The sequence below is a fragment of the Castanea sativa genome, chromosome 4 (genome assembly GCF_040712315.1).
Source record: "Castanea sativa cultivar Marrone di Chiusa Pesio chromosome 4, ASM4071231v1".
Lineage (NCBI taxonomy): Eukaryota > Viridiplantae > Streptophyta > Magnoliopsida > Fagales > Fagaceae > Castanea > Castanea sativa.
The window spans coordinates 34,510,898-34,538,229 of NC_134016.1; the positions used below are offsets into that span (position 1 = coordinate 34,510,898).

Below are 27,332 nucleotides of genomic sequence, written 5' to 3' on the forward strand. Positions count from 1 at the left end.
ATTTGGGTATTTCTGTATCTTATATAAGAAGAGGTTCTCTAAATATTCCGATTGTACTTGTCTTTACAATTTTCATGGTCCTGATTTATACTCTGCAAAACGAATTCCAACTATTCCTAAGGTCTGATTACTACTTTCTTTCATTTGCCTATATTGTCGTTCCTTTTTTTGTAAATTTTTTATTGTTTAATTATATAATTTTGTGGTTTTCCTATGATTGATGTTGCATGTTTATTTTTTTTCATCTGCCTATACTTTATTTCCTTTTTGTCAATAATTTTAATTGTTTAATTATAAAATTGTTTTGTTTTCTTATCATTGATGTTGCATGGTTTTTTTTCTTTTTCATAACACGTTATTAGCACGAGTCTCTATCCAATTTCGAAAGGAAGTTGTAATCACATTATTCTTTTAACATCAAAGATTATTTGTGTAGTTTTCTCAATTCACTGTAAGTTTTTTTTTTTTTTAAGGAATTAGTACTTATCCTATTTGTTTGTCTTCACGTTTTATGCTCATAATTTTAGTGATTTTTAATTGATTAATTTTTTTTTATGAGAATCACGTTATTTTATTGTTATATATTGTTATGAGATGCACGTTATGAGATTTGCATTTAATTGATTAAACTATTTTGCTAAAAATGGTTTGTGATAAAACAACTTAATTAGAGCTATATGCATCGTGTATGAATCAACCTTGAATATATATGTCTATATAGCATTCTTTCATCAGAATTTTGTATGATAAAAATATTTGTCAAAAAATTACATAATGCTAAGTTTTATTAAACATGAATAAACTAAGTCTTTTAAACATGACTAAACTCATGATTAATAAATAATAATAAAAAACAAAACCAATAGTATCACTTAAATAATAAAATGTAATATATTTATTTCCATTGTTTTATTAAATTATATCTATTTCCGTGCGGTAGCATGGGTTACATACTAGTATATAATAATAGGTGAAGCTGAGAGAAATTAAAATTAAAATTTCAAATTAGAGTTCCAATTTTGCGCCATATGTCCTAAATAATTTATTCTTAAAGAGTTTAATTTCTTAATTTTAGAATAAAATGTGGGACCACATCATAAATATTTATCCAAGTGAGTTATTAAATACAAAAACCAAAGAGTCTAGAATAAATGAATCGTAAAAAAAAAAAAAAAAAAAAGTGCTTCACAATAATTATAAAAAAATGGACTATTTACATTTTATATCTAATAATATTCTTACAAAAAATTTTAAAGAGTTAACAAAATATAAAAATGACAATCAATAGTATTTAAATTATATATATAGGAATTACATTATGCATTTTATTATATATTTTTAAGTGTATTCATGTATATACATGGAGGTACAAGCTAGTACTCCTATAAGCCATGAAGGGTGAGTGATTATGAAAACCACGGCCCAAAAATGCTAGGTCAATTGGGTCTCAAAATGATTAATCAACCAATAAAATCTTACCCCTAAAATTGAGGGTTTTACAATTTGGAATTAAATCAAGAAAACAGAATTAAAAAAAAAAACATTATTCAAATGAAATTTAAGATTACATCATCTTTCATGAGCATTTTTTGAAAGAAAAAAAAAAACCTTGAAAATGTAGTGGATTAATCTTATAATTACAAACTAAGAAAGCTGCACCACTTTGACTCCTATTTACATTCAAAAAAATAGAAACTTACATGGGAAGATGATATCCTAAGATCTAATTGGGTTTCAAAATTTAAGGGGTCGTTTGGTATGACATTTTAAGTAACAGTTTTCATAAACAATATTACATGTATTTTCATACACTTTTTCACTAACACGTATTTCTAAAAAATATAAATAACGTTACTAGAATAACGTTACTAAACGGGCCCTATCTAAGATGGGAAGGTCAGCCTTCTAGAATCAATTGGCAATTTATATCATTATTCAAATCACACATGTCATCTATGCCATGTTAAAAAAAAAAACCATAAATTAATTATTAAAAAAAAAACTGAAATTCATGAGAAACATGTGACTCCTTGGAAGATAAAAGAGTTTATATTGAAGAATTCAAACAATCATTTTTGAAAATTAAGATTGATTCATCTCAGGGAATATTCCTAAATTATTCAACCACAAGAATAATCTTTTATTCATTATTGAACCACAAGAATAATCAAATCTTACTCTCATCATGCTGGTCAATTATCATCAAGTGCATAACATATCATGCATTGGAAAATACACCCCAATCATCAAAACCGTTTTGAAACGATAGTCAAACCATTAAACCAGAGAATCATACACAATTTCGGGTTGGTATACTCGGTATAAAAGTAAAATGCCAAGCTGTAGAGTTCTATTTAAAACTGCTTTCTTTCAAGGAAAATGTTTGCATTCAGTTTAAAGGAAAACCTTGTCTTTTTACTATTTATATTTGGTGTAACCTTAAGTAATTTTACACCACTTAATTTTATCTATTGGATGCGAATCTTGACAAATCTGTCATTGGATTACATCATATTCGTTTATTCTCCATTCTTGTATAATTTCAAAACAATCAGAGATTAATAACAATGTCATCAATCAAATATTAAAAGTTTAAGTTTTTAATTTTTTATGGTTTAAAATTATGTAAGGACTAAATAGTAAATAAAGTCCAATTGACACAAAATTTGGCATGCGTGTTAAGAATATAAAAAATATATAATTTATTGGTGGGATTTTCAAATTATTAATCAAATCTATGATGATTGTTGTTTATCATTAGGCTAAGACACCAATCGATTTTGGTGTAAGCGAACTTCATATCTCTTATTCAATGATAGAAGACTTTATCAATTAAGCTAAATGGAATCTACCACCAACTGACATTACTTAACCCAAAAATTTAAACCAATTAGTTTAGACCTAATTATATTATATTAAACACTCACTTTTCTTATTATTATACGATGTGAGACTTCATTTATACATGTATATCCAACAACACATGTCATCATTTGAGTTATTCACCAATTATTTTGATAGATATTTCATGATTTACCCATAAAACAATACCTTACTAAGTTAAGTGTTACACTAATAGCACTCGCGTAAGTGCTTATATAATAGAAAAAGTTCAAAATTCACCAATATTAGTCTATACAAAGTTGTGTAAAATACATGATTACTATAGTAACCGTAAAAATTTACATTAGCGCTATTAATCTTGAATTTAGTTTTTGATTCTTTATTTGTGTATCCTAAGAACAAAGGAAGAGAATGTATAGTAATTGTTATGAGGAAAGAAAAAAAAAATATTTTAATAAAATGTAAAGTAAAATTGATAACATGATATAATGTGTTTTGAGAAATGAATATATAAAGTAAAAAAAAAAAAGGGTAAGTTCTTACACTAAAATAAATTAAGCAACGATCTAAGGCGAATAAATGATAAGACTCTTTTAACAGTTTTTAGTTTGTTTTATTCTGCAACCAAACTATAGTTTTTAACGGCCAAAGTCTCAGTAATGGGAGGGAAAGCTTAATTTGTATTTTTAAGACAATATGTACAAAAGCTACAATACACATGAATGAATGTTTTGGTTGGAATGGACTTTGTTAGGTCAACCTACACAATCTACGGCCGGCAAGCACTGTCAGAGGTTTCTTGTTCGTCAAGTGTTAATAGTCAAGAGTCAAAACCACGCTTTTACATCCACACAATTATTTTTGATAAAGTTATTGATACAAGTTGAACAAAAAAATCTTACCCCACGTCAACAAAGACTTCCTAAATTCCAACCCCACGAAGTTTCAGTTTCATTTCTCTCACAGTTTTTCAACCTATTTGATTCCCCATTTGTCCATTTCACCCTCTATTTTGCTTCCTAACCCAGATTTTCTTTCACTTTCTTTCATTTTCTCAGGCAAAAGACAACATTTTTTTGCTTGAAGGAAACGCTTTAATCACTACTTTTTGTTTTGTTTCAATCCAGAACTAGTTGGTATTGTTCTGTGTTACATAATCTACAGCTGTTCTTGCTCAGAATTCAACTCCAAGGTTTGATTTTCTTTCTCTTGTTGTTCTCTGTGAATTTATATTGTAAAGTCTCTGATTATTCTTCACCGGGGAGGTCAAACTTTTTTCGTTGAGTTATAACTTCTCTATTTGTTTCTTTGACTAAATCCGTGTCTGGGTCTTTTAGTCTAGAGGTCATTTTTGTTTGATCATGCAAAATTTTAAGGCTTTGATTTGATTATGGCAAAGAGCATGAGATGGTTTAAGAAAAAGAAACAGTAGAAGTAAACTGCAAGTTTTAGTAGATTTCAAGTCTTCTTGAAAGCCATTGTTGAGCTTTGTGGCTCCAGGAAAGTTCAGCTATACTACAGCCTTGATCATTTATTGCATCATGTACTCGTCCATGTTTTTTGTATCTGTCAATTTACTTCAATTTTAGGTGTTGTTTAAGGCAGTAATCTAGTTGTACAGAATCAATATACTGCTTCCTTTATAGAGCCTCTTATCTTCCAATTCCTTTTTATATAACATCACAACTTGGTTGCGAGTTTTTGGAAGTGAAATGTTCTGAATCTGATGTTTCCTTCTCTTTAGGCTTTGTATAGGCTGAGTTAACTGGACCTTGATCTGTTCTTATCAGATTTGCAAACTTGAGCGGAGGCTTAAGCTTATCCAATTGAAGACATGCATACCTTTTCTAGTGCCTGTATGAAAAAAAGGTTGTATCTAGCGCACAAAGCTCCTATTTTTGCAGGGTCTAGTAAAGGTAATTGATAAGCAGTCTTATCCCCAATTTTTTCTTGGAGAGGCTGATTCCCAGACTTGAACGTGTGGCTTGTCATTTTTGGTGGAAGACACTTGCCATCGTACTAAGTGATTCAAGTCCTTTCAGATTAAAAGGGTAGCTTCTGGTTTGGGGATTGTTTGAAGCTTTGGTTAGGTACTCTGGTTCGTTGGTTATTTCATTCTTGTTGTTATGGCGGATTTTAGCTCAGTACTTTCTCCTCGTGAAGGAGAAATACATGTGATTGCTGCAGCTCAGCACATAGTCAAGGCACTAGGGGCAAATAAAAACCTTGATGATGATTTGAGGAAGATCCTCTCACAGCTTGACGGTCACTTGTCTGCCATGACTCTACTCACTACTGAAAGTAGGGGTACAGGATTCAGAGAGGTTGAGGAGCAGCTCAAATATGCTGAGGAGAAGATCAGGAGTTGGGAGTCAAATCAATTTTTATTATGGGACTCTGATGAGTCTGATCCCTTGGAAGCTTCTGAGTTCTTGAAAACTATTGATGAAATTCAAGCATTGATTGGAGGTTTACGAAGCTTGTCTGTGAATGGAAATGGGAAACAGAAGGATCTTCTTAACCGAGCTGACAGCATTCTGCAGATGGCAATGTCAAGGCTTGAGAAAGAGATAATGCACATTCTTGTTAAGCACAAGCAATACTTTCAGCCTAAAAACATGTCTTTTCGATCTTGTGGAATGGATGTTTTGTATGACGAATCCTTTGTTTCAGTTGAGGACATACCATCTGAAGAAGAGTTGCGAAGAAATAGTAGTGGAAAGGAATCTGACGAATATATTTTTGATTTGATTCATCCACATGTAATTCCTCATCTCAAGTCCATTGCAAATGTTATGTTTGGTGTGACTTATGATCAGGAGTTCTGCCAGGCTTTCGTTAGCGTCCGGAGAGATGCATTAGAGGAGTACTTGGTCGTTCTAAAAGTGGAAAAATTTAGCATGGAGGATGTGCTCAAAATGGAGTGGAGTAGCTTGAACTACGAGATCAAAAAATGGGTTCGTGCTATGAATATCATCATCCGGTATCTTGCAAGTGAGAAACATCTCTGTGACCAGATTTTGGGAGACTATGGATTTGTTAATCCATTATGCTTTGTTGAGATATCAAAGGGTTCGTTGGCGCACCTTTTGAATTTTGGCGAGGCCATAGCTATGGGAACACATGAACCAGAGAAATTGTTTCGCTTACTTGACATGTATGAAGTTGTGGCAGACAATCTTCTGGATATAGATGCTTTATTCTCGGAAGAGGCTGGTACTGCTATTAGGCTTGACTTTCATGAGCTTCTAAGGAGCTTGGGTGATTCTGGGAGGGCAACATTTTTGAAATTTGGAAATGCCATTGCGGCTAATGTATCAACAAGGCCTTTTTCTGGAGGTGGGATACACCCCCTCACTAAGTATGTCATGAATTACATCAAGACCCTTACCTTGTACTGCAACTCCCTCAATGTGCTTCTCAAGGACCAAGAAGCAGCTGATTCAAATCCAGTTGTTGAGCCAGAGAATGGGCAGGGCGATTCATCTATCACACATTGTCAAATGGCATGCCACTTTCGGTCAATCACAGCTACTCTAGAATCCAACCTCGATAGAAAATCCAAGCTTTACAGGGATGGTGTTTTGCAGCATATTTTTTTGGTGAACAACTTCCATTACATGGCCCAAAAGGTTAAGTGCTGCGACCTCAGGATTTTCATTGGTGATGAATGGATCAAAGAGCATATTGTTAAGTACAAGCAGCATGCAATGAGCTATGAGAGAGCCACTTGGAATTCAGTCCTTTCTTTGCTTAAGGATGATGATAGTCCAAGGTTCTGTTCAGCTTCAAAGGCAATTAGGGGCTTCACTATTGCCTTTGAGGAGGTATACAAGAACCAGACAGGGTGGTCTATCCCAGATCCTGAGCTCCGGGAAGACTTACAAATTTCAACTTCGCAGAAAGTAATCCACGCATATAGGAGTTTTATGGGGAGAAAGTCTTCCAGTATCAATGAGAAGTATGTCAGGCATTCTCCAGATGATCTGCAGAACTATATCTTGGATCTCTTTAATGGCTCACCAAGAATATTGCAAAGTTCTCGCAAAAAGTGAAGTCTTCATTGTATTGATTTTTGCATCTTCTTTTCCTATTTCTTCATCCTAGTCATGTCATCAATACATGATGTATCTGTGTTTGTATTATACCAAATGTGCCAAGCTAAAAGTTTTTGAGCTGTCTTTCTTGTAAAATGGTCTTGTTTTTCAACTGGGATTATAGGCCCGCATGTTCTTGTAAAATGGCCTTGTTTTTCAATTGGGGTTATAGGCATGAATATGGCAATACTATATTAACAAGTTTTGTCCTTCATTTGTAGACTTTGCGTTAGAACCTCACTTTCTCAGTTTCTCTGCCTTTTGTGTGGGTTTGTTTCTCAACAAAAAAAAAAAATGGTGAATTTAATCACAAAAGGCATGAGATTTTCAATTTTTAATAGGAGATAGAATGAAAATAGATTAAAACTGAACACAATCTGTTCTAATTCTAAAATAAATTAACGATCCTTCAAAAAGTTAAGCTATTAAGAATTATTTAACCATTATACTAACATAATTTCTATGGATTTTCAAGAATAAGAATCCATGTAGAAACACATATGAGATCTCTATATTATTTACCTCGCTCAGAAAATATTAAAAAAAAAAAAAAACAGTACTTGTTGAAGGTTCACAACTTCATTAACTTGATATCTACCAAAACAGTCATTGTACAATGTTGAGGAAACTTGCAAGGCATCTGTCATGTTGGGGGTCAGGCAGCATTGACTCCAGCCTACCAATTTGTTGAAAGTAAAACCCCGTGACCTGCCAGCAATCATGTCTTTCTGATGAATTGGTCTGGGATTTGATTCATGCACTAGTTTTTTTTTTTTTGGATTCATGCACTAGTTAGGTGAGTTTAGCGTAGAAGAATAAATAGGCATTTAATGCTAGAGAAAACAAGTGGCTTTGAGGGCCATACCTATACATCTCCAATGATGAACAAAGACAGAGGACGCGTTCATCAACTAAATAAGAGTTAATACATTTCCAATTATGAACAGGGACAGACTTCAAGATATGGACACATTCATTAACAAGATAAGAGTTACTGTATTTTGTAACCATAAACTTATCGATACTCTTTTTCATAATTATTTTATGTAATAGACGATAACAAATTATTTGTCACTTTCACATTGACACATTATTATTTTTTTATCACTCATAATCTGTTAAATCAAAATTATGACAAAATAATGGCACTAAAAAATGTAATTTTAGATTTTCTCATAAAATAATCAGTACATGCATATGTACAAATTTTTAGAGAGGCATTAAAGCCAAAAGGCCGAGGAATTACCTTTTTCCCTGCTGTGTAGAAAGGAAGACTGCAAGAATCAAGATCTAGTGTAGGGAAAATTAAATACATGTAACTGCAGAAAGTTCAGGAGTAGTGTGCATTTGACCCACTGGTACAATGTACAAAAGTTCAAGTTTGTCAATTGTCATTTTGCTAAATAAATAGCTGTTTTTTTTTGGGAGGTCACGTTTAAAATATGATCACGTTTTGTTTACAGAAGATGTGTCATGAGTCATGACCACGCTAATGGCTGCCTTTAATGACTAGGTCACCCCATAAATATATGGTATGTGTTACTTTGTTAATTTGCCTTTAATGACTAGTCACGTTTTATTTCCTTGATCGTTAGAGAGGGTTTGGATCCAGCTTTTGCGTTTTCACGTTTTGGTTTCTTTTTTTTTTCTTCTTTTTTTTGCAGCTGCAGAGGACAAATGCGCAGTGCGTGCACTGTTCACGTACCTTTTTATCAAATTTTTTTATTAAAAATAGGTCTCGTATTACTATTTACACATTTAAAAATTATTTTACTACAGTGTTTTTAATTTTCAACTTTCAGCAATAAATTTTATCCAAAAGGACCCTTACTTCTTGTTCGTTTAACATTATTCTAGAAAGTAAAGCTTTTGTAATATAAAGGTTGTGACTTGTGAGTGTTTGACCAGGTACAATGAATAGTACTTTATAGTTCTGGATTTCTGAAACAAAAAAGGTGAATTATTGAGTCTTTTCCTAAGAGCTGCAGATTTATTTTTTAGTGTGCATTTGTATAGGAGGTAGAGTTTTAAAGTTTTAAGTTTTAAGTTCTGTTTGGATCCAGGCTGCGTCTGCGGGTTTGCGTTTTTGCCTTTTTTGTAGCTCTAAATTTTTGCTCAAAAGAGTTATAACTGAAAACTAATTCTCGAACGCTTTAAAGCTCTCTCTCTTATGGCTAAAAGAGCTTTGAAGCTTTTAAAGCACTTTTGTGGCACACTCTAAAAGCAAGACATACAAATCCACCACTTACGAACCTACGAAGAGTTGAAAAAGAGAGATTAAGACTGTTTTTCATCTATAACTCACATTTATATACCCACACCCACACGCACACTCTACTCACCTATTGGTTATAAAATAGATATTTATAGATTTTGAAATAGAAAGTTATGAAAAGTTATGGAGCAATCATTTGTCTGAAATCAAGAAAGGCAACTCTTTGTTATGAACTAGATTGAATCCATTATGCGCGTACGGAAGGGATTGATTCGGATGATGCTATAGGTAGCAGCTTGTGGGTCTACACTAATGTCAAGATGATGCTATAGGTAGAAGCTTGTATTAGCGTTCAAGAATGTTACAGAGTACAGACACATCTAATTTTACACTCAATTTCACACTTTGCTTAGTTATAAACTTACGAGGGGAGCTACATTACTTTCACATGAATGACACTAAACTTTTTGATAAACCAATGACACTAAACTTATTACGCACTAGTCGCAACTTTGACAAATTAATTGGATGTGAAATTGAGTGGGTCTCTAAACTCATTGGGAGTGTTAGCGTCCAAAACTCCAAATGGTAAATGACCCCATGCGATATACAGTGACAAATTCATGACTAATGCTGAAATGACATTGAGCCCAATCCGTTGGCTCATGGACTGGCGCACAAGATGCATGAACTGTTATTCCTATGGCCCAATATGGAAAAGGCGTATCTAGCCATTGGGCTTGCAACTGTAAGAACGAGATGGCTAGCTAGGTCTCAACCCACAGACGAGAAGGAAAATTAAGATTCTTTCTGGTGACAAATAGTGGGCATGGCTCACAAGCTGTATGGATGGACGTGAACAAATGCAAATGCCTTATTTATCATCCACTTTGGAAAGTAATCAATTTCCTTAGAAGCAATTAGCTCCCAAAGAATGGATGAATTCCTTAATTACATGCTTGGGAAGGGTTTAATTACTAAATTATCATATATTATATGATAAAACTACTATTACACTAAGTTTAGTCGTATCAAACACATTCACGTGAATAATCTTTGCATAAAATTTTTCACTGCACTTCACCAATTTGTTACTATTTCACCAAGTTCAGTCAGATCAAATACATTCATGTAAATAATTATGCAAACTTTTACACTGCACTTCATCAGTCCGTTATTGTTGCACCAAGTCTAGTCATATCAAACACATTCGACAAACCACATACCCACACAAACACTATGGTTGAGCCAAGTTATGTCCTATTAATTATTTATGTACTATTCAACTATGTATACTGTTGTAACGTTTGTCCTATTACGTACTTTGCTGCCTATGAATTATGAATATGTTTGCACCTCATGGTCTCGTCGACATTGTTTTTTAAAGGATTCACTCACGAATTCAAGTGAAATTGTTTTTGAGTTCAAAGAAGACGCCTCCAACTAAGGCTTTCTTTCGTGCTTGGTCCGATGGCGATTGCGTGCTGCCAAGCCTTTTTCTTATTTTTTGGGCAAGAATCCATTTCGGTTTAAGAATTCACCGAATTGGGACATCCATTCAGAACCTGAAACCATTACCAACGAAAAAGAAGGTGTTAGAAAGGGGCTTCGAAAGAACGATCTTAGACTCAAAGAAGTCAAGATCGAAAGCACTAAACAATTTCTTGTTAGGGTCCGAGCCGAACGGTGCAAATCTAACTCGCTTCGGTCTTATGTGGAGAGTTTATGACCTTGTCGCGGTCAAAGGAGTGTTTCCGAATTCCAATGAAACCTGATGAGGGGATTCTTGGGAACTCCTCCTTAGCAAAAATCTTTAGGAACAGCAGAAAATCCAGATCTGAGACACTAGAGAGATAAGAAAGATTAAGAGAGCGTGATCTCACTTTCGAAAGAGAGTCTCGACGTGGCGGTGTACACGTAGCTCCATAGCTGAGCTAGTCACTGGCTACAGCTTTCTTTCCTACCGGACCGGAGGCGGCCGAGAATCTTATGTCAAAAGGACCAACGACAGCTCCCATTTATCACAATCCAAGACCGTGTCGGTGTCCCTGTCTTTTCTTCCAATAAGACTATTAGGGCCTATTAATCAACACTCCTTGGGACCCCCATACTGTGGTATATTTTTACATATGACCGGCACTACCACATCAACCAATTGTATAACAGTTTGGTCTAGCATTCATCATTCGTCAAGTCAACATCATGTACCAATTACTATTAATGAACGGGCTTGATCTTTGGAAGCCATAATTATAATAAGTGGACACAAACAAGAAGATTAGAAATTTTTTCTCACTTGGATGAGAATTTCTTCAATTAGGGAAGCCACATTGACACTTTTTATTATGCACCAACCTTAACTTTAACTTATTAGTTGGGTGTGAAATTGAATATCCCTAGAATACAACTTGTCACGAATCTCTAGTGTTCAGTTGTACTAAACTTGTCACAATAGTTACATATGTCCATTTTTTACCACATGACATTATCTAAACGAGTCCAGTGCATCTAAGCCAAACTTGTGTCACTAAACTTATTAGGACGGTAGGCTAAACACTGAAAAATGTATGATACTGTTTGTCAGTTCGTTGTAGATAGAGAAGCACAAGAAAGCCCATCTTATGAAAATATGTACATTTAAAATTCTAGCAAGTTTCAACTGTCATATTGATTTAAGCTTTAGACCTCAAAATTACACGTGAATACAATTAGTATCCTTAAATTACTTGAGGATCAACTTGTGTCTAAATAGTCTGGCACAAACAAACATCTAGATTTAAGAATGCACTAAGCTATAATTCTTGTAGTCGATCATGTGTTTGACAGTTAGCATCGACGAATGACATCCTAATGGCTTATGTTAGGTGACACACTTGGAAGAGTCCATGTAACAAATCATTTGATTCAAACTAGCACATAATAAAACATGAATAAAGAGAATCACATGAGACTTTACAATGCAAACAAAATTTCATGTAAAATGCACAACCTTCAGCATCCATCCCAATTCTCAGACCATATAGTCTGTAGTTGGTCTATGAAAGTAGAAAAAACTTGATATCATCCATTTTTAAATGCCAAAACATGTCTTGTCTTCAGCTTAACAGTAAATCGATACATGATAATGAGTAACAAAGTAAAGGTTCTTGTTCTTCAATCAAAGAAGTTGTCAAAATGCTTCTTTTAAATTATAATGGTATCTGCAATGATACATTTTGGATTAAGATCACAAGCTGATAGATGATGGTTCAAAGTCCCTCTACATGCTCAATGCAATCCATAGGGCATCATTAAGATCGCAAGATGAAGAAACCAAATAATGGATGAAGAAATTTTCAATACTAGATGAATGATAATTCACATGCTGATTGCTGAATTTACTTTTCAATATTCTATATGATGATGTAACTTTTTCCTCTATGAGATCTATGATTATCGAGTCAAATCTTTTTATCTGGCTTTAATTTTTTATGATGTCTTTGTTTCAACTAAAACTCCATGTGAGTGCGTTTCTCTTGCCCCAACACTCTTCCAATTAAAGCTTTAGTATATCGATGGGCTTTGTCCTTCAGAAAGTTATACATAAAAAAGGATATAAACTAATCATTGCATTTTTTTTATAAGTAATAAATTTCATTGATAGAGGAAAACTAATACAAAAAGCCAAAGCACACAGGACGTGTACTAAGGTAAAATGAGAACAAAACAGAACTAAGAACTATAAAGACTACATCTATCGAGCAAAGCAGACAAAGAAGTAAGCTAATCATTGCATTCTATAGGAAGCTAGCTCAAGCAAGAGGCCACATTATGTTCTGCAGTAAATTATTATTAATACATACATGCCACATAATCATAAAAAATTCTAGAAGTTTATAAGATGCCAAGTTTTCATGGTTAATATATAGCAATTAATGCCATAGATTATCCACGTGGTTATAGTTTAGTTGTATATTTGGAGATAAAATTTCAAACATGCAAAGAACAAGCTTGAAATACGAAACCATATTGTCTTCATATCCATTTAGTGCAGGTACTGAGCATCTATGTTTCCAATTTCCACCAAGCTGATTGTGCTCAAAAGTGGTAAGACAAAAGGAACATGAAAGAAGCAATACCTTTAATATGAATGAAGTTGGAATAGAGAACCAATAGTCAATCTCATTGGCAAAATCACTGTGGCAGAACATCTGATTTATTCAATCAGTGATAACAAGAGGCCTTAAGGTAATCCCTCTCTTAACCCCAATTGCATCAGGCTCATACCAACAGTAGTACAAAGCAAAGCTTCCAAGCAACTGAAACTTCACCCAAAAAAAAGCAAAAAGAAAAAAGCTTTTCTGCCCCTGAAATAAGAGTCTTCTTCCAAAGATTTTCATATATTCTGTAATGCTTCTGTTACTCCATGTCCCAACTTTTCTTTTGTTGCATAAATAGGGAGGGGACCTGGTGAGGTTCAAACCCTAGTGTCCAGGCACCACAAGAGGTGCCGGAACCACAAGGATATCCTTCAAACCCCTACTCCGTGTCCCAACTTTTCCATGCTAAAAATTCTATAATTAGATCAAACCCAACTTCCTGTGCATCTTTCTTTTGAAACTTGTGAAATTTCATGGGAAAAATAAAATGCTTACTGTAATATATCCATGGCAGTGAAGTCAAACATTGGGATTATCATATGCTTTAAACACCTCCTCTTTGCTTATATTGCTACCAAAGTAACTCCAATTTCATGTTCAGGGTCTCCCCCCCCCCCCCCCACCCCACACACCAAGATAACTAATTCCAACTCCAATTTCATGTTTCCCATCGTCCATCAGCTTGGGAGCTGTGTCCCATATTCACTATTTAACCAGAACCAACATTCATTTTATCCATTTTCCCCCTTATATTATATTATATATTAACCAGGAACCAGCACTCAGTTCTTTGCTAACTCTGAATTGCAGAACCCATGATCTTAAAGTTATAAAGTGTCAAATGATAGAATCCCAGGCTCGAGAAATTAAATTTTGTGAGGGCAACACATACCATCAATTCCAGACTGAGTTTACCAAATACATAAATTATAAGCAATCAACTGGGGGGAGAGAATATAAGTTGAAACAATAAACATGAATTTCATACACCATACTTTCTGATGCTATATATTGTGTAGCCAAGTATCAATCTTTAACAACATAATTTATGTATTAAAACATTAAGAGGTTCAAAGAACATTGCACAACAAAAACTTCAAGTAAAAGCCGAGTCAAGAGATAAAACAACACACCTAATGCTATTGACACGGGAAGAGCTGGCAAAGCTTTCTGATATAGTGCCAAGAGCATCAAAGTGACACCTAGACCGGCTATAATAGCAAGATAACAAGCATACACTGTCATAAAATCATACATGGCTGCCCTACCAACCAACACACTATAGAAAATGAAGTCTCCTAGCCCCAGCTTGATTGCACCTGAAGAACCCAACCCAATTCCCTCTAGCATCAAACTTTCACTTGCTGCATCATCTTCTGGTTGATGCGGCGGAATATTCATTCTACCACCAATTAAAGGCATGGATAGCTCAGCATCCCTTTCTGGAGCACGTCCCTCTTCAGCTCTAACTAAACTAGTATCAGTGTGGCCAATAACTACGGAATTAGAATCTGAATCTGAGTCCGGAACAGCAGTGGCATTCAAAGTGGAGTTTGACCCAGGATTCACATTCTCACCAGAAACAGAATTGCCATTTGAATTGTGGTTAGACCCATTAACTGAATCTTCACCCCTCTTGTCTCTCCAAACCCTCCTTTGAGGTACTCCACCTGTTGAACCTGAATCATTACAATTCACCGGCCTAGCCTCATAAACCAGTGCTGGAATATCTTCATCCCTTGATATTGCAAGCTCTACCAAGAGTCTTAATGGCCCAACCGGCAACAAAACCGCAGCAAGATCATACAATGCCATGGCAACCAATAGCACCCAAGTGGTCCATTCAGGCAACAGTGTAAACCAATAAGCAACCAACATTCCAATAAGAACCAAGTACCCTTGTGTCACAATAATTGCAATTTTTGTCATGAATACAGCCAAAACACCCACAACAGCAAAATTGAACAAAACCACCAGAAATGTGATACAATCAATGGGAATACTATATTTCTCTATCAGAAATACTGCAATTTCACCACCCATGAATCCCAAAACAACAAAAGAAGAGAAACCCATGTAGTATTTCAAGAACTTAGTGCATCTAAAGTAGAAAAGGAGCACCAAAAGAAACGTGACCGCAGTAACAACAGTCACAAACACAAGGGAGTTCAAAAGGGCACCTAAGAATTTGTCCCAGGATGAGTCTGAGCTGCTCTCACTGTATGCTATGGTGGCTATGGAGGTGGCTGATGCTGAATAAGAAGATGAAGAATCTGTGTTGAGAACAGAGACCAAAATCACCACCAACAACATGCAGAGTGAGACTGGTGTTATGATTCTGATTATCTCTTCCCCAAGAGATTCAAGAATGCTTCTGGGTCTTGCGTTTGGGGCCATTGGGTGCTCGAAAATCGAATCAATTTCGGATCTTGGAGGTGTTTGAGAAGTGAAGGGAAGGGGATTTGAGTTCGAAATTTTTGCAGGGTTTGGTTGTTTGACCGATCGGTAGTTTGGTCAACTGAACTGCTTCGTGATGTTAGGATAGGATGAAGAGATCAACCGTCCTTTCTTCCAGTGGGTACAACTGGATATCTCATTGGTGGAAACTTTTTACCCAACAAAAATCCCTTTATTGCTTCCCAAAAAATAATAAAAATAATCCCTTTTTCCTTTTTCATTTCTTGTTTCTTTAGAGGTTGCTTTTTATTTTTCAGTTTTAAATTTTAAAAATTAAAAATTTGAACAATGCTAAGACCTGAACTATTTACACAATTTGGCTACGACTCGTCAAGCTGCGACTTGTGAGTAGTTGAGATGTAAACTCACATGAATTTTTTTTTTTTTTATTGAGAATAAATTCACATGAATCTATCATTTCTCTTTTCTATCACTTACTATTAGCCAGTAGGGTAAATTGTGACAAAAGTTCTATAGATAATTGTGGTCCTATCATTTTTCTAAAAAAAATTATTGTTTTAGTGAAAACGAAATAAATTAAAGCAAGAAATCAAGTATGAGAAATGATTTGTCAAAAAAGATACAGAAAAAGTACAATTCATCCTACAGTCGATAAGAAATATTATATTCATGATTCAAAAAATTGCAAACACCACTTTTTGTAACATTATGAGTGCGTCTGTCAACTTTTTTTTTTTTTTTTTTACTTTTTATTTTAAGTAATCTAACTTTTAACTTTTTAAAAATAAACTAATTCTTAACTTTTAATCTTGCATTATGTAAATAAGTTATTCCCAAACAAAATTTAAAAATATTATTTTTATAATAAATTAAAAATGAAATAAACCGTTAATATTACGTATCGAAACCTAAAATTGTCATTGACATGTTCCTAAAATCACACATTTAATGCTATAACATACTAGATCATAGGAGTAATTTCTAGGTACAAACTCATCCTAGCATCTCATTTAAGCAGGTTCCAACTTGTCCTTGGTTGGAAGGGTAAAAAAGTGAGAGGATAGAAAATGAAGGGGGATAGAAAAGTGGGAGGATATAAAAGATTTTAGTTTCTCTCATTTGTATTTGGTTGGGAGTGGAAAAGTGGAGAGATGGAAAAATGGAAAAATGAGTTTGTATAAATTTATTCGTATGCCTTATTAAAAAATGATGCTCAATTAAAAAAAATTCGAACAACTAACAAAAAAAAAATCATCCAAATTTATTAAACAAGAAAAACTATGCCAAAAAAAGTTTTTTTTTTTAATCACATATAGTTAAACCAAAAATAAATAAATAAATAAATAAAGAATAAAACTTGTATCATGCTAAGAAAAAAAAAAAGGAAGAAGTGAAAAAGAAACCAAGTCCATGCAGGAAAGCAAAAAATTAAAAAATTAAAAAAAAAAAAAGGTGAAAAAGCAACCGTAAGTCCACGTGAGAGAAGGAGGGATAGTTTAGTCATTGACTACAACTATTCTTCTCCCTTCTAATTTCTTCCCATATTGGGGAGATAGAATTTTAGTAGGTCAAGTGAGAAAACACCTAGATCCCACTAATTTTCCATCCTTTCATTCTTTCAAACCCATAAAATCAGTTTTCTCTCTCCTATTTTCTATCCTCCTTGTTTCACTCCAACCAAACAGACCCTAAAGCTCATCCAAACTAGAGATGAGGCAAGCTATATCTCCATTATGAGACGAGGAAAATTTGCACAACCTAACTTAAATATGAAAAGCTCACACTTCAAAATGTGGGCTAAACTCAACTAGAAGTACACCACAATTGCACAATGCCAAGGGGGTAGTGCACATTCCCAAGATGTCAACCTCATATATTATGTTCAAACATGTTCCATGACAATCATGGAAAATGGTTGAGATTGTGGGATGAGTGGAAATTGTCCTATACATATGCTAATCCTCATGCACATCGAGGTATGAAAAAACATACACACAAAACACTTGATATTAAAAAATATTACCCTTATGAGTGCTAACTTAAGTATCAAAGTAATTTTGACCAGCACCACATCAATATAAATTCCAAAATCTTTTGTGTTCTTTATTGTCAGCCTTCCAAAGCCTAAGCGAGTCATGTGATCACTGATTTTAGTCAAAGATGATCTTGATAGAACAACAACTCCATACTTTGGTCGGAAGTGTGCAATAACTCACTTGGCAGAACCATGATATGATGCATTAACTTTAACAACAATGTCATGAAGATAACCCCCCTCCTCAAAGAGAATTGATGTTCACCCGAATTCAAAAGACTAAAATGAATAGCCCTATTGCTAATAGATGACACAGTAAGAACTAGTTTCATCATATCTCAATATTTAATTAACATCGAGTCCTCATCCTAAAATATAGTCTGTAAAGTTGTAATTTACAACTATTTTGAGTTGGTTTTAATTCTGTGCCAAATTTGATTGTAATTTTTTCAATCTTTTTTCCCTGTATGAATGTAGGGTTTTTAATTGTAAGGGATGAGTGTGAGAGAGTGTGAAGACTCAAGCTTCAAAGGATGAGCAAGTAGTTTTCGCGAGTGTCTCGCGAGAAGCTTACGTGCGAAGAGCCATGTGTAGAGCACATGACTGGAAGATGAAGAGTCATGCCAGCTTAAAGGTTTTCGCGAGTGTCTCGCGGGTAAGGCCAACCTGCGAAAGACTCGCGAAACATTCTGTTTGGCAAAAAGTGAACTTTTGCTTTACCAAGTCTTTACCCACACTATATATACTCACATTACCCACATATTGTAAGAAGTGCTTTTCAGAGAGAAAACCCTAGAAAATACACTTGAGAGTTAGAGATTGTTATACCCACAATCATCTACACATTTCCTTATGGTTTTCCTCAACTCTTACCTCTCCATCTCTATATTCTTGAGAGGTTCATAGCCCAAACACTTACCACACTCATTCTGAGTGTAAAGTGAGATTTAGGTACTATTAGGAAGCATTGGAATGAGCCATTCATTGGTGGATGCAATCGGGCTAAATTGTGAGATCCGAAAAGTTAGAGGAGACAATGTTCCGATAAGCTAGTTGGTAGTAGGAGATTGGAGGGCTCAAGTACATGGGGTAGACTAGGCTTGGAGGGTTTTCTGTTATTCGTGTACTCCAACTTTATTCTCTAGTGGATCGATTTCGACTTGGAGGGTCGCAAAGAGGTTTTTCGTCGAGTTCTTCATTTTCCTCTTCGATAACACATCTTTGTGTTAACTTGTGTTTGCATCTCTCTTCTCTACTCTTAAGCTTTCCTTTATATTGTTGATAATGGATGAACATGGCTTAGGGTAGTGATAACGGTTGTTTACACTTCTTACTCTTGTTCCGCACTTAGTATAAGTTAGAGTAAAAGTTATCTAGCCGTAATTTTAATTTGGGGTTTAGATAAGCTCTTGTGTATTTACATAAATCTGAGCTTTCATGGTCGATGGAAGGCTAGTCTCAATTCTAAGATTTGCTAGGGGTTGATTTTTTTTATTTTTTTTTTTATCTACGGGTTTTGATGTTTTGATTCGATTCGTGGATTTGATTTGCAATGTGGGTTAGATTTTTTGAAATCTCTCATGTGGCAAAATCTGGTGGCACTTAACTCCCTCTCTAACATAATCCGCCACTAACATTGCTAGAAAATTCTTTTAGAAGCGTGGCGACAATTTACATTTTGTGGAGACTGAGATTTGGTATCAGAGCCAACCATCACCCCGATTAATTGGGTGTAACTCATTGAGTATGGGAACATATGAGTTTGGGAACAAATGAGTTGTGGCTTTGTGGTGGATCTTGGAAGGGTGACCTAGAGGCTGGATTAAAATTATTGATAGTAGAGTGGAGCCACCAAAAAGAGAAAGGCTTACCAACGGGTCAGTGTCGCTAGAGTGAGCCGTTATGGATGTCGGCTGCGAAGCGTGGTGGTATGTTATGATCCTAGTGTTCCACATTGGTTAAGTGTAAGTTTAATCATATATTTATAAGCTCTTGGACACCCTTCTCTTGCAAGTCGATTTTCAAGAGTGAGTTTTAACTATGAGTTTGTAACATTCGACACAACCCAAAAACCTCTCCCTAATTGTTTTACTCAAAACCTTTAGGATTTATTGTTTTTAGGGAAACTGCATTTGGGTTTTGTATGTTTTTATTTTTTTAGTAGTAACAAATTCAAAGAGCAGGGAGGTAATTTCACATCTTGAAGATATTTGTTTATTGCCAATAAAGAAAAATGATTTTTATCAAAAAAAAGAAAAATACTATTATATATAGAAAAATGATCATAGTGCCTCAACTTTCACAAACACAAAAACACAACCCAATCCAAACCTCACACGTAAAACCCATACCCCCCCAACAAAAAATACCCACACTTTCACCGTCACACCCCTCATCCAACGGCTGACACCCAATAACTCCAAATCATACGGCCCAGATCTCTCCAATCCACCCTTAAATCTCTCTCCCCTCATTTCATTTCCACTTTATAAGATAAAACCCTCCACCCGAATCACGAAATCTATTTTTAGGGTTTTAGGGTCTCTCTGCTCTCGCTGTCACTACCAAAAACGCAGAGAACAAGGTACGCTTCTAAGCACTGTGAGAAAGAGAGAGAGAGAGAGCCTCATAGCTCTCGATTCTGCTTCCGATTTTTTGTTTTCTCTTGCCTTCGCATTCATTTCCTGTTTCTATTACTGATTCTCTATTTTTTATAAAAAAAATTTAAAATTTTTGGGTTTGCACTCATTTTTAGGGTTTGATTTGTGTTACACTAAATCGATCAGCTTGTTTGTGTGTTTTTGGCTTATTAGATGTTCATGATGATTCATATGCTCATGTGATATATGCCTCTTTGTGTGTTTTATGTATGTATTAATTAAGAGCTCTGTTTGGTTGATGGGAAATTGAAATTTTTGATTTTTTCTTTGTGCTGTGTATTTTTTGTGCAAGTTTGGATGGAAATGAAATTGTTTTTTGGGGATTACTGCGTTTTGTATTTAACCTGTCTGAACTCTGAGGTGTCCAAACAGTAGGTGGGCTTAAGTAGTGAAGGGACAATAGTACTTGTGCTGATTAATGCAACCGTGATCAACTATCAAAATTGATTTTTACATTTTTTTTATCACATGGGTATGCTTGCAAACGTGAATATGCCTTTGATTTTTGTATGAATTTGCAGTTTGGAAGTTTGTGTTGTTTGGATATGGGTACATGCTAATTTGTGATTGCCACACTAACAAGAGTCTGTTTTAGATTTTTTGGCTGTTTGGAAATGTTGTTTGTACTTTTTTGAAATACGGGTGGGTGAAAAAGTGGTTAGAAATATGTGTAATGTTATTTGAAAACTGAAAACATGTGTTTAAACACATGTACCAAACAGGCTTAATTGACTCTTTTGTAAGTGCATTTTCTCTGCTATGGTTAAAAATCACCAGGGAGCTGGTAAGTATTGGGTGGTTTGTTGGAAACACTCAGTTGTCTCTATCATCTTTTTGATTTTTTCTATGTTTTAAACCCAAAATTAGGCTTTCTTTTGTGTGTTTTCTGTATTTCAATGATAAGGAGTAAATTTTTTTTTTTTGGGTAAACAGTTCATGCTGTTATTGTGATAGCATGTGCAGTTCTCACCATCTATTTTGTGATTCTTATTTTATCATTACGACTTGATGAGGTATATATTGAGAATGACATGTTGTGATTTTTGTTTTATTTTTTAGTATTCGCTTGGGAATCTTAATGAGGCGGCAGTATCCTGCCCTTTTTTTGGTAGGTTATTGCAATGGCTTTCTTAAGTAAAGTTGGAAATCTGCTTAGACAGGCTGCGAGCAAGCAGATCAGCTCAGAATTTGGTGCCTCAAAACCGTCTTTCTTTCAAGCCATACGATGCATGTCATCCATGTCAAGCTCAAAACTTTTTATTGGAGGTGCCACCAAATTGCAATTATTAGTTGCATTACGAATTTATTTCTTTGTTGTTAGACTTCTTATCTTGTTTTTTTCAGGTCTTTCATATGGCACAGATGAGCAAAGTTTGAAGGAAGCTTTTGCTAAGTATGGAGAAGTTGTTGAAGGTGTGTTATATTTATCACATGTTTAATTGTTGGCTCTTCCTTTGTATACTTTTGAAAAAGTATATGCTCAAATGCATTTGTCTTAATCTCTATAAACGTTATGTTGTGTGATTGATTAAGTTTGCCTTCCCTTGTTGTGGTATAGTGATATGGGTAGTGTGCATAACAAAAATGTGTTTTGACTCTTTTGAACTCCATAAATATTTTTTTTAAGGTTTTTTGTTTTTGTTTTTTCTTTTTTAATAAAATGGTGCGTGTGTTTTTTGGGTACCTTTGACTTTAATGGGTTTGGGCAAGTGGCATTGATGTCTTCTCTTTTTCCTCCTGCTAAAATTCCTCATATTTTATGAATTCAGTTCATGGTACTTAGGAGTCACAGATATGTCAAACTCTTTGGCATGTCCATGAACATGGTTACATGCATATATGACTATATGAGATATGTCCGGAAATTAAATAGCTATTCTTTCAAAATTACATGCTCCAGGGACAGCTTGATATGAGTCTTTCATCACAGCAATGAATAGAGTTGTGGCTTAAATTCCAAAAAGAAAAACAAAAGGACAAAAAACAGAACACTCTTCCTTGTCCACCATAGTCGATTAGGGCTTGAAACCAAGGCCCAAGAAAAATGTAATAATCATGCCTTTAAAGATTTATGTGGATGAAAGGCATTGGCAATGGCTGGTGGTGGGAGGTGGTAGTGTTGTGTCTTCAATGGAAAAGGAAGAAAGAGTAGAGGAAGTGCAGATTGTAGGGTTTGGGCATTTTACTATTTTTCCCTTGACACAAGTCTTCATATTCTTGCCACCTATATAATGGGTCCTGATTAGGCAACGTGCCAATTCTGCTAATAGAGTGGTTTTGTTTTGATTTAAAATAATTTGTACTCCTTGCCACTTGTTATTGTTTTATTTGTTCTTTGGGAGAACTGTGGTAGCATGTGGAGGGTCTATGAGGCTGAAGCAGATGTTGGTTTATTATCCTTGGGCTTTTGATACTGAACTGTTGTAGGCTTGAGTGGTTATTCCTAATTAGCCATATTACTAGCTTTGGGGTCCCCAAAAATTAGTATGATTATCCTGATACCTTTATAAAGGTTTTCCTGCTTGTTATTTGTTTTTAAGCCTAAATGTAACGCAAAATATGTTCTATATATATATATATATAACATTTAATTTTGCTATATTCATGCCGTATTGTGTCCTAGTTTTTCAAAATTTGCCATGTTTTGTCTGTAATATTTTGTGCCTATGTCCTGTATCTGGTAGAAACATAAGTACTGGAAATACATGCTGACTGAAGTTGGCATTTATTGTAGCAAGAATCATTATGGATCGTGAGACTGGTAGATCCAGAGGATTTGGCTTTGTTACATATGTTTCAAGTGAGGAGGCCTCCAGTGCTATCCAGGCCTTAGATGGACAGGTAATGTTACTGATTTGTGGCTCTTCATTTGTTAATCTCTTTGTCTGTAAGCTGTGACGGATAAAGCTTGGTTATTTGGAACTTTTATGACCTTCTCACTCTAAAACTGTTGCCAAAATTACCTCAATGACTATCCTTGCCTCCACTACTGATATCACCTAACAGCTTTAACTTAACATGCCCCTTTCACAAGCAGGATAACAGTGAACTTCCATTCCATGCTAGGTTTAGCATTGCAACTGCTATGTTCACTTTTGTTATGGGAATTGGAATTCAAAAACCTGTATGATGAGTGGTAATGTCATTGGATTGTCAAGTCTCACACTTGAGGACCTGGATCTTTGAAACACCCAATAAAGTACAAAACCTGACTTGCAAATATTGGAATTACTTCATAGCTAAGTAATCCATGCAATGCAACTGATGTCTTAATGGTGTCAGTATACTAGGTGTACAGTAACTCGTTTATGCATGGCCTAGAAATGTGTATTAATTATAAGAATTATGATGTTGCTGAACTCTACCTTTGCTCTTTCCAAGTAAATTACAAACTGTGTTTTATAAATTGGTTTGGCCTCTTTTAATCTATTGATTATTGCTGGTAATTTTTTAATTGACTCTTTCCTTTTTGCGGTAACATTACCTCGTAGGATCTCCATGGTCGTCGGGTAAGGGTGAATTATGCTACTGATAGGGCTCGTCCTAGCTATGGAGGTGGTGGCTATGGTGGTGGTGGCTATGGTGGTGATGGCGGCTATGGTAACAATGCTTATGGCGGTGGTGGTGGTGGCGGCTATGGTAACAATGCATACGGTGGCAGTGGCGGCAGTGGCGGCAGTGGCGGCGGCTATGGTAACAATTCTTATGATGGTGCTGCCAGTGGAGGCTATGGCACTGGTAGTAGCGGATATGGTTCGGGTGGGAATTATCAAGGAGGTGGTGGTGGCACTGGTAGTGGCTACAGTGGAGGTGGTGTTGGTTACAGCAGTGGTGGCAATTATGCCAGTGGGAACAGTGGAGGCTATGGCAATACTGGTGGGAATTTTGATGTTTCTGGCGGTAGTGGTAACTTTGCCTCTGGGGATGGCAGTAGCATAGCTGGTAGTGGATTTGAAGGAAGTACTGGACAGGGCTTTGGTGGTGTTGATCAATTTGGTACCAATGAGGGCAGCAGTGTGGATGGTGCAGCTGGAGACTTTGACAAAGATGCTTCTTTGGAAGGAAACTTCAGGGATGAGGACGATGACACTGGTGATTTTGCCAAAAGGGCCTGAAAAGTTGAACCTGCTTTCACCATTGTTATTAGTAGACTTTCTTTGTTGTAGTTTTTTCTTCTTTTTCCTTGAACTATTTATTTATATTTATATTGGATTTGGCTCTGAAAACTTAACTTTGATGCACTCTTCTAGTGTGTTTTCCCGATGAGAATCAAAGAATGTTAGAAAATAATCTCTCTCTCTCTCTCTCTCTCTCTCTCTCTCTCGTGTGTGTGTTTGTGTTCTGCTACCTGAAAGTGTTACATGTATATAAATGTGCATAGAAGATCAAAATTATGCAGTATCAAGAGTGTTCAGCGGTTCAACCTGAAACTAGATTTGGTTGTCCTTTGATATATTGTGACTGTAATTTTAACGTTTGAATGTGTATTTAACCATTTTCTTCTTTAAATCCTTGGATAATGGTGCTACACTGCTACCATGTGTGATATACTGATCTCTAATGTGATGAAGACATTCCCTATGTGGGTATTTAATGATACTAATGATTTTTTTTTTTTGCTTTTTCTTGGACCAAAGACAAAAAAAAAAAAAAAAGTTCCTATAGCTGTGGTTTTTGCGTATTAGAATTTAGTAGTTGGGGAGAAAAGTAGTAATAATTTTTTAAGTACCGATAATCTTTTGAAACTAAACTTATTTGCCTATTAGATCGAACTGTTTACTGTTGTTTCTCGTTTACTATCGAATCGGAGAAACAAGGTGAGACCCATGCCTAGTGCAAGCAAGCCACATCAAAACAGTGCTCGTAGGTGCCACTGCCCGCCACCCACCTAAACAAGGCTCGAACAAAACAAATTTTGACGGTGTAACTTTTGCGGATGCTAATGAGGCGGGCTTAGAGGTGGTGTTCCTAATCATCTTGGTCAGGTCATGGGGCTCCTTTGCCAGGTTCTGTAGCTATGGTGGAGGTGTCAGCTGCTAGGAGGGCCATTGAATTCACATTCTAAATTTGAATTTTCGAAACGGAAATAGGAGACGCAGCAGCAGCAGCAGCACAGCAGTCGTAATTAAAATCCTTCACGACTCCAATTTGAATCTGTCAGCAGGAAGCTAAATTGATGGCCAAAAATATAGAGCGTTTTCTGTCGCTCATGTGGGAGGGCATGGAAACGAGGTTTCTCATGCCTTAGCAAGGATAGCTTTAGCCTCTTCTACTTTGCTGGTTTGGTTGGAGGATATTCTACCACTTTAGTTTGTAATGATTGGAGGGTGTTCTACCAGACATTGAAGCTTTAGCTTGTAATGATCTCAGTTCAATTTAATGGAAGTTTGAAGTCTTGATTCTCAAAAGAAATTTTTTTTTTTTGTAGCTGTTTGTGGGTGTCGTGAAAATTTTGTGACCTCGTAAAGTTCCGAATCTTTTGATCAAATAAAACGGTTCTTTTCTTTTTCCTGTCTATTTTGGGTCTTTTCTGAGCTTGATTGTAAAAAATTTTACAGTTGGAAACCCGGGTAATGCATCTCTTTTGTGGTTTTGTGGTTTAATGCGATAAAATAGGATATTAGAGGGTTGTTTGGTAGAATAGTTTAAGATGAGATTTTTGTAATTTTTTGAAATACGTGTGAGTGAAAAAATGTGTGGAAATGTATGTAATGTTGTTTAAAACATAAAAATGTGAGTTTTAAATGGTATAACAAACAGGCCCTAGGAGTTTTAGAACTCTCATTGCTAAAGCTCTAGATTTGGTCTTAGAATCTCTGCAAATTGAAAATAATAAAAACTAAATTGACTACAAGTTAAAAATACTACAAAAAAATTAGACAGCTAAATATTCTTTTTTTTTTGTAAAAGGTTTCATTGAAAAGCCTTTGTCTAAATTTATTTAGTTATATAGTTCATTTTTCAGAGCTTGAATTTACTTTCCAAGCAAGATTAGAGTTTATCAAACTCAAATTCCAAACATGAAGATGACTTATCTTGTGAACTTATTCAGACATTTAGATATGAAGTATTTTAAAAAAAAAAGAGTTTGAGAGTATAAATTCAAGCTAAAAAAGTTTTTTTTTTGTTGGGTAACCCATGATATAATATTAACTAAGAATTTACAAGTCTATTACAAACCATGCTAGCTTTATCAACAGTTAGCAAATTCTCCACCACAAGCGGTGGGTTACAAAAAACAACAAAATGAGGGCCGGACTGAGCTCCAAGCTTGGCCAAAGCATCCGCGCATTGATTAGCTTCACGGTAGATATGAAGCACACGTTTGTTTGGGATTTGCTTCAAGAGGCTCCTGCAATCAGAGAGTAAAGGTCCCATCATGATATTTTCAGCTTCATTGTTTATAAGCAAAACTATGCTCAACGCGTCTAGCTCAATAATAAGGTTGTTCACACCCATCTCCCTAGCTAGCTTTAATCCATCCCTTAACGCCCACAGTTCAGCCAAGCCATGAAGCTGTTGGTGTGCCCGATCCCTCTAGCATATCCCTTCACCCAATTACCTTCTTGATCACGAAATAAGCCTCCTCCACCTGTCTTGCTGGGATTATTTATAGCTGATTCATCAGAGTTTAGCTTCAACCAGCCCCACGGTGGCTTCTCCCATCCCACAGGAATGATAGTTTTGGCCGGCTTACTCCTAGCTTCCAGCCCAATAGCAAAAAATTCAGTGCTATACCTCAAACATTTTTTCCAACACTGATTATCTACAATTCCTGTTGTAAAAACAAAATTATTTCTATGCAGCCATAGCTGCCAAAGCCCCAAAGGAAAGATAATCCTCCAAGGTATGCCTTTCACGGTGGCATTCAAAGGGTCCCTGCAATTAGATTCCAACCATTCTTTAAAAGGGAGGCCAAATGAG

General features: G+C 35.4%; 3 protein-coding genes across 4 annotated transcripts; 2 read left to right on the forward strand and 1 right to left on the reverse strand.

The window, feature by feature from the left end:
• Nucleotides 1-3,724: 3,724 nt before the first annotated feature.
• On the forward strand, nt 3,725-7,155 carry LOC142630390 (exocyst complex component EXO70E2). 2 transcript variants are annotated; one of them, XM_075804379.1, is made up of 2 exons: nt 3,725-4,036; nt 4,635-7,155. In XM_075804379.1, the coding sequence occupies exon 2, from the start codon at nt 4,971-4,973 to the stop codon at nt 6,897-6,899; it is 1,929 nt and encodes a 642-aa protein (XP_075660494.1). In that variant the 5' UTR covers nt 3,725-4,036; nt 4,635-4,970; the 3' UTR covers nt 6,900-7,155. The 2 variants fall into 2 exon arrangements, with proteins under 2 accessions (XP_075660494.1, XP_075660495.1); XM_075804380.1 differs by having other exon boundaries at nt 3,729-4,036; nt 4,589-7,155.
• A 7,101-nt stretch (nt 7,156-14,256) lies between these two features.
• LOC142630421 (presenilin-like protein At2g29900) lies at nt 14,257-15,895 on the reverse strand. The gene has a single exon (XM_075804416.1). It carries the CDS (start codon nt 15,690-15,692, stop codon nt 14,349-14,351), a length of 1,344 nt encoding a protein of 447 aa, XP_075660531.1. The 5' UTR covers nt 15,693-15,895; the 3' UTR covers nt 14,257-14,348.
• A 4,298-nt stretch (nt 15,896-20,193) lies between these two features.
• Nucleotides 20,194-24,698, forward strand: LOC142630567 (uncharacterized). The gene is made up of 5 exons (XM_075804576.1): nt 20,194-20,332; nt 21,521-21,674; nt 21,753-21,821; nt 23,143-23,249; nt 23,900-24,698. Exons 2-5 carry the CDS (start codon nt 21,530-21,532, stop codon nt 24,521-24,523), a joined length of 945 nt encoding a protein of 314 aa, XP_075660691.1. The 5' UTR covers nt 20,194-20,332; nt 21,521-21,529; the 3' UTR covers nt 24,524-24,698.
• The last annotated feature ends 2,634 nt before the right edge of the window (nt 24,699-27,332 follow it).

Coding starts and splice junctions, on each gene's coding strand:
- LOC142630390 (XM_075804379.1), top strand. CDS start 4,971: ATGGCGGATTTTAGCTCAGTACTTTCTCCTCGTGAAGGAGAAATACAT.
- LOC142630421 (XM_075804416.1), bottom strand. CDS start 15,692: ATGGCCCCAAACGCAAGACCCAGAAGCATTCTTGAATCTCTTGGGGAA.
- LOC142630567 (XM_075804576.1), top strand. CDS start 21,530: ATGGCTTTCTTAAGTAAAGTTGGAAATCTGCTTAGACAGGCTGCGAGC. Junction 21,675..21,752: donor CTCAAAACTTTTTATTGGAG/GTGCCACCAAAT, acceptor TGTTTTTTTCAG/GTCTTTCATATGGCACAGAT. Junction 21,822..23,142: donor GTATGGAGAAGTTGTTGAAG/GTGTGTTATATT, acceptor CATTTATTGTAG/CAAGAATCATTATGGATCGT.